The following is a 7,867-nucleotide window of genomic DNA, read 5'->3' on the forward strand; positions in this document are numbered from 1 at the left end:
CCGGCCGCGCGCCCCGCGGTCCCGCGCGCTCCCGCTAACGCCGCGTGTCTCTCTTCCAGCCAAGTCCTGATCCGGAGCAGAGTCCTTCGGGAAAACGGGAAATACATTCCAAAGCAGGTGCGGAGCCGCGTGGGCGGGCAGAGGCTGTGCAGGGCTGGGTCGGGCAGTGTCGAGGCAGCAGTGCTCGGAAAAAAAAACACAAGTGCCCGTGGGGTCGGGCATTGCCAGGGCTCCCCGGGCGGCGCCTGGGAACGCTTCGGGGTGCTGAACACAGGAATGCTGTATGTGTGTTTCTCCTGACGTTAGTATTAGCTGCCACTGCTTGGTGTTTACTGCCTGCTGCAGTGAGCTCTGCCTGCAGACCAGCGTGTTTAATATCTGCCAGGAGATACACAGGGGTTTAATACAAGCTTGGGATAATGATGTAGTCATGCAATGTCAGCTAACAATGTTAGCTTTGTTAGGAGCTGCAGTGACAGGACAAGAGGCAATGGGCACAAATTGAAAAGAGAACTTCGGGTTAGATATTAGGAAGAAGTTCTTCCCTGAGAGGTTGGTGAGACTTGCACAGGTTGCCCAAGGAGGTTGTGGATGCCCTGACTCTGGCAGTGTTCAAAGCCTTGAGCAACGCGGTCTGGTGGGAGGTGTCCTTGCCCAGGGCAGGGGTTGGGACTAGCTGATCTGTAAGGTCCATTCCAACCCCTTAAATTCTGTGATTCTGTGATAACAAGTCTGCATGTCTGAGCAAGAAATGATGTCTCTATCCTTTCATTCCTTACACTGTTGGCATTGTCTATTTCTGTTTTCAGTCCTTCCTGACCCGGAAATACTTTTTTAATAACCCAGAGGATGGATTTTTTAAGAAGACGAAAAGAAAGGTAGTGCCTCCCTCCCCAATGACAGGTATGTTCAGGGACTGTAACTGCAGGCAGAAAAGGCTGTCACTTTCCTCCAAGGGAAAGGGAGGCCTGGGCACTGGGGAGGAGAGGGAGTGAGACTTGCAACTCTCTTGCGTAGCAACACACTAGATCACTTCAGTTTGTTTAGCTTCAACCTCCAGCTGCTTGTAGTATGTCACGAGACCACAACCACCTCAGTGTTGCCAGAAGTGAGAGGTCCTGCTCTAACTGCTGTCTGTCAATGTTTTGCACCAGCTCCTCCAGGACCTTCTCTGGAGTGATTTAACTTGTTAATGTGGCCAAAGACCTCAGCAGCAAATTATCTGTGTAGCTGGTTGTCCTTTTTCTACCCAAATCAGCTCACAGAGGGGTCAGACAAGTTCAGGGAACTGTGCAAGGGATGGAGTGAGACACAGCCCAGAACACAACACCACACTGCTGCTCCTCTTGTTTTGCAAAGTATTTTCAACAGTGAAAAATAAGAGATATGGGATAGGACTGTTCTCCCTCCTGCAGTTTCTTAATTAAAGTGGCTGACAAGTATGGTCTTGTTTCTCTTTATTGTGATATGCTGCTGCTTCACATCCCACCTGTGCTTTGCAGATCCTACCATGCTCACAGATATGATGAAAGGGAATGTAACCAATGTTCTGCCTATGATCCTCATTGTTGGTTGGATCAACCTGACATTTTCGGGATTCGTCACAAGTAAGTGCCTGGAGTGTGTGGGTTTGGCTGTGTTCTGGTGATCACCTCGAGGGTCTGGGCTGCATCAGGGATGTGCTCCTCTATCTGGAAGCACTCAATTGGAAGCAGCACGAATTTGGCTTGTGGCACTGCTGCTCTTCCCTCCATGGACTGCACAGATTTACCTGCCCCATTGAAGGGGAGAGGAAGTTGTTTCCAGAGTACTGGTCATGGTCACAAAGAAAATAGGAACAGTTGTAGAGGCAAAACCAGTATTTAATTTCATTAAAACTCAAGTTGATACAGTGGATTTTCCTCCAAACCTGTCCAGGGCGTTGGTTAGTGTAATGCAGGGTGTATGCATCAAAAATACTTCTTAAAATTCACAGTTCTGGGGCTTTTCTTACTGGTTTTGTGATAACTGTTTCTTTAAGACATTCCCCTTCATGGTCACTGAAGCAACACCTGTGCTGGTTTGGGCATCTGATGAAGTTTCAAAAAGCCTTTTCATATTAAATACAGGACTGCAGCATTTTAAAAAACACAAGTTAACTTGTTAGTGTACATATTGCACTCAGACTGCATCACATGTAGTAGAACTACCCATGAGCTTTGCCACGAGCTTTTCAGCCATGCACTGTCACTCTGGGAAACTGAGCTTCTTGTTCTTATCCTGCAGCAAAGGTCCCTTTTCCTCTGACACTGCGATTTAAGCCAATGTTGCAGCAGGGAATTGAACTGCTCACTTTGGATGCATCCTGGTAAGTGTGTGCCCTCAACAGCAAGGTCACATTCTCACTTGGAAAGTGCTGAATGTGTTAATAACCCTTGAGTAGTCTGTGCTGCTGAAATGAGGTTAGAGGCAGCTTTGAAGTGGAACCAACCGTGCTCATTCTGATTTGTCAGGGTGAGCTCTGCTTCCTGGTACTTCTTGAATGTGTTTGGACTCAGAAGCATTTATACTCTCATCCTGGGCCAAGATAATGGTAAGACATTGTCATTTCTGTGAAAGAACTGGCTTCTCCTTTCATGGGATAACTTCTGAGTGAGGCTGGGAAAGTGATTTCTAAATTTTCAGCCAAAAAGCTCTTGAAAGCCTCTCTTGCTTCAGTGAGGTTACTTTCCACAGGCCAGGTTTGACATCACCTGCAGCAAGTACCCAGATCTGCACCAGCCACTGGCTAACTGCTCCTAACCTTCTATGGTCAGCAGCCCATGCTTTGCTTTCTACCAAATCCACATGCAGAAGTTCTGCTCTCAGTCTTGCTTTTATTTTTAGCAGGTATTGGTTTTAAGGAAGACTGCAAAGATTTGTTACTGCTAGATGCAGGGCAGGACAGATTTGTATTGGGAATGTAGAAGACTGTATTTTTCCTCAATTTTCCGGCCCATTTTCTGTAAATTTGGCTAAGAGGTAGGGGATGGGAACAAGATGTCTTAAGAACTCTTTCTGGCACAGTAGTATTGCATTCTGGGTGTTTCTGCAACGTTCTCATCTATAGCTAGGAACCAGCCTGATGGCACTGTGCTCCAGAAAATGCTTTAAATGGCACAAAAATCAACCTCTCATTTCTCTTTTGCAGCTGCAGATCAGTCTAGGGTGATGCAAGAACAAATGACAGGGGCAGCCATGGCCATGCCAGCAGATACTAACAAAGCATTTAAGGTACAGTATTCCCCACCTGCATTCCTGTTTGCTGTGAGTTTGCAGGACCATAGGCTGTATGTAACTCAGCCTCACCCTGTGTCAAGGAAGAGAATTGCTCTGGATTCCTGTTCCTAAAATTAGAGCTGCAGCTGATGAAGGCTATGGGAGTTGCTCTGGGTCTCTCAGAGCCCAGATACACTGAAATAAACCTGATAGGCTAGTTGTTCCTGGTACAAGAGCTGAATTCATGTGTCATCCTCTGCTTTTGCAGAGGAAGGTTTTTTTCTTTACCTTGAGAGGTAGTTCCAAAGCAGAAGCTGACTCTCCAAAAGCTGTGTTAGTACTGCAGCTGAGCACAAGCCCAGCAGGCACCTGATGGAACTTGAGTAAGAAAAGCAAGTAAACAAGTCAGTTCAGCAGAACATTGATTTTGTCTGAAAGTTCTCCTAAGCACTTATCATAGGCACTGCTTGTTAGGCTGCCTCTGCCTTTCACAGCCTGAGTTTATGCATGCAGGGAAGGTCCTGGTTTCTGCATTTGTGTACTCTGCTATAGGTATAACCCTCACACAGCCTGCTGCCTGGGAAGTTGGGATGGTCTTCTCCTGCAGTTTCTTGTCTTCTGTTATCTTCCTGGTTAAAAAATCCCAAACCACCCAGCCAGAGAATCAGCTAGGGAGGGGAGCAGCTGTGGTTTGCAGCTGTGCTGGAGCAGTGGCTGTTCTGTCACAGACTGTCAGCACTGAGGTCAATTCCAGCCAGTACTGTGAGCTCCCCTGGCTCACGTCCCTCCACTTCCAGCTGGCTATCCACAGGACTTCTGCTGCTCAGCCCTGTAGAGACCTAAACTCACCACATGCTCCAGCAAAGGAAAACAGCCCATTTTGCAGGAGAAGTGTCCCGGCCAAGAAATAGAAATCTCTTGCTGGGCACTGCGTGACCTGATTTTGCAGGCTGTGTACATGAGTCACACAGTCGCAAAATTTTTGCCTGTAGTTGTTTTTATCAGATGTCTCTGAATGAAGGAATTAACTAAGTACAAAACACTCGACTCCCCCAGAACAGCACTGCTTCTAGAAACAGCTGTTGTAGAAGCACTGGACTATTCCAGAAGGTTACAGGTTTGCAAACAGTAGATCATAAAATTTTTCGAATTTCTGGGATGTACTTTGTATTGACCAACTATCTAATAGCCAATTAAGTGTAAAGCACTGATTTCAGGGACCTGACAGGATTGAGAGATCTCAAATAGCACTTGAGGTTCGTTCAGTTTTTAAGCTAAACACTGCTTTGTGCAGTTCCTGTGTAATCCCATATGGCTTTCCTTTCTCTAATCTCTGGTCCCTGCCAATGCAGACGGAATGGGAAGCCTTAGAACTGACGGATCATCAATGGGCCTTAGAAGATGTAGAAGAAGAGCTCATGGCAAAAGACCTCCATTTTGAAGGCATGTTTAAAGAAGAACTTCAGACCTCCATCTTCTGAATTTGAGAGTATGCTTTTGTCTCTTGTAAAAGTAATTTGAAGAGAAATCTGTTACTTAAAACTACAAAATGTATTTTAGCAAGGCTGAGAATAAAACATGTTCAGACCTGCAGTGACCTCACTCTGATTTGAGCCCCAGGACCCACAATGTTGCATCTGAGCTAAAGGCTCCATGTGGGTTTCTGGCTGGAGTTATCTTTCTCTTCCTGGGAAATGTATGGTGCAGGAAAAGCCTAAAACTTCTAGTTCCAGTTCACAAAGAGCAAGCTTACTCAAGTTTGGGTGCCTAAGACAAAGGACAAGTCATACCTATGTTTCTGGTTTTATCGTTTAAAATAAATGCACAGAGAGTTACTCTTTACATTTGAACAGCTGAGACATCATCACATAAGCAATTCAAACCTGACTTAGTGACCAAGTATCTCATGCATCTTCAGAAGCAGCATGAGGATTCAGCTTCTGAAAGTAGGGCTTTTCAAAAGCAAATAGCACAAGGGATATACTCACCACATGCCCACAGCAAAGCATGGGACAGCTCACCTACCTTCCTCTGGTATCCGAGCCTGCACCAAGGTTCCCTGGTACTGTACACTCCCCTCTGCTTGCTCCTGCCCTGGCAGCTCCTTGGCACACCAATGGGCACAGGGGCAACTTCTGCCCCCTCTGCTGCTTCCATTCCTGGGCAGAGCAGTTCCTCAGATGTCCGGGCAGCACAGAGATGGCACTGCTATGCAGAGGTACCAAACACACACTATTTCCCCACTAATGTAATCCTTCACAAGTCCATTTATAAGCACCTCAGAGTGGCCACACAGCCCCTCCTGCCTGCCACATGCAGCAGAGCACCTAGCACGGGTGCCTGGCTGCTCCCTGTGGTCCCCATTCTGTTATTTACTGGATCAGGTGGGGATAATAAATGCCTTGTTTTATGTGCCTGTCTGACCATCTTCTTGCACTGTGGAGAACAGGGAACAACTGTTCTGACTTGCCCTGCAGGAGCTCCTCAGATCTTTTCCCCAGGGAGAACAGTCCTAACCTGGGGAAATGCTTAAATAGCTCTTCCATGCTCTGCAGCTGTTGTATTTTCCCCTCTTTATTCTGAGCCCTTTTTCTCAGGGTGAAATCGCATACCCTCTTCAAAGCAGGACCTGACAGAGCCTGTTTTCAGTTCTCACCAAATTATCTCCCCTTGTGAACATAAGCCTTAGCTCAGATGTTCTGTTCTGCCTCAGACCTTTCCTGAATGCAAGTAACACTTCACTGACAACACAACTTATGGTTCAGGTTATTCTGCCCTCCCTTTTGCAATGGGAAATTTCATTTGGCTCCATGCCCTCGGTGTTCTCTGCACCCTGACAGAGCACCCAAACACCTCCACAGCACAAAAGCTGCCTCTTGCTTTCCCACCATGGCTTTCATGCCGTGCTTTGCAGGTCAGCACTTCATAGCAAAGCTCACCAGCTGCTGTGCTAAATTAAAGCTCTTCTTGTCCTCTGAGGCTTCAGCTGGGATCACGCTCCTCTGCTCTTATACTGTAATTGTGGCATGAACACACTTCAAACCTTCTCACTGGGGCTTCACAGCCCACCTTGACCTGCAATCCTCCAGATTTCCTGCACACACACCAGTGCTAAATGCAAACAAACCCACTGCACTGAACTTCCCGAGCCTTTTCCAGCCTCCTCTCACGTATGTACTCAGGTTGCCTCGAGGCGGAAATCGCAGAGACTGCAGGACAACTATCAGTGGCATGGCCACAAGCAGCCCTGATAGCCCTGGAGAAAATGGACAGATGGAAGATCAGGACTGCCCCCCACCAGAGATCTGCAGAGGAAGAGGAATGATGAGGAAGCCATAGCTAAGGCTGCCCAGTGCCACAGAAAAGCAAGGACAGGCTTTGCTAGAGCTCTAGATCCCAGCAACTCAGCACCAGGAGAGAAAAGGCAATCCTGGAGTGAGTAGAAACTCAGCTGTACAGAGCAGTGCCCTTCACAGCTCTTTTCTGCCAGATCCCCACTGGCTCTGCAGGACTCACCCTCCCCCAGCCCAAATTGTTCCTGGAGCATCAGACATCCCCACAACCATCAGTCTTAGACGACATAACGGAAGCTGAAAATACAACACAACCCAGTTTCAGTGCAAACCACTCTTTAATTTTCCTCTTTGTACAACAGAGCCAGCCACTTACAAAGTGCTAGTCTAAAAAACAGGTCTGGTATTACAGCACACACACACCAGCCGAAGCCCAGCAGCTCAGAGGCAGAGAAAGCAAGAGCTGGGCCACTTTTTCTGCAGTACAACAGAGTCTGTTCAGCATCTGAGCATCACAGATTTAGCCCCACGGATGCGTTTCTCAGTGTCAGCACAGATGAGGAGGCAAACAAAGGCTATTTCAGATTGAATTTTCTTTTTAAAACATCTTTTAGTCCCCTCCCTTTCCTCTATTCCCCATTTTAGAATGCCCACATTACTTTTTTTCAGGGTAAAAACAAAATTAAAAATGCTGCTCAGAGTAATTCAGTGCAGTGCTACAGCTTAACAATTGCTTTTTGGATGCTCCCCTCGGTAATGAGGGAAAAATCAGAAGTACAATATTAAGAGTTGCAAAAGGAAAAAGAAACAAAAAATAAAACCCCCAAACCAGAACAGCAGAAGCAACTAAGCAATTCTGATCTCAAAATTCAAATGTCAATGCTTTAAAAAGCAAAATTCCAGAGAGGAGGATCACACCACCAACATGCCAACCTTCCCTCCTCCTCTCCATCACTTTCCAGTGCCCTGGATAAGGGGCTGCCTGGTCCTGCCCTCCCATCCCCACTGCTTGGAGCAGGACACAGTGAATAGCTGGCTGAGCTCTTGCTTGGTGCAGGGACAGGCACACTACAGCTTTCTACAGGGCCTGTCACGAGCGCTGCAGAAAGGTGGAGCTGAGCTGGCATGTTTGGAGCTAAATGGATGAACACTGCTGCCACCAGGAGAGAAGGTAATGGTCAGCACTGAAGCCACACACAGCCAGCACCGGCTGTGCACAGAGGACACATTCCAGGGGAAAAAAGCAGAGCAGTAGCTGATAGCCTTTTGTTCTGCCAACACACTTGGCTCCAGGAAGGAAAAACCCACCTCCTATTCAGTTCACCACCTTCAGCTAG

General features: G+C 47.2%; 1 protein-coding gene across 1 annotated transcript; it reads left to right on the forward strand.

The window, feature by feature from the left end:
• Positions 1-54: 54 nt before the first annotated feature.
• On the forward strand, positions 55-4,824 carry EMC3 (ER membrane protein complex subunit 3; the record flags this gene model as incomplete). Its single annotated transcript, XM_009072759.1, has 7 exons — positions 55-117; positions 810-903; positions 1,503-1,607; positions 2,266-2,347; positions 2,493-2,572; positions 3,170-3,252; positions 4,590-4,824. Coding segments are annotated over 7 exons (636 nt in total), but the record flags the coding sequence as incomplete, so codon positions are not given.
• Between the last annotated feature and the right edge of the window lie 3,043 nt (positions 4,825-7,867).

This window comes from Acanthisitta chloris, unplaced genomic scaffold, assembly GCF_000695815.1.
Source record: "Acanthisitta chloris isolate BGI_N310 unplaced genomic scaffold, ASM69581v1 scaffold25984, whole genome shotgun sequence".
Classification (NCBI taxonomy): Eukaryota; Metazoa; Chordata; class Aves; order Passeriformes; family Acanthisittidae; genus Acanthisitta; species Acanthisitta chloris.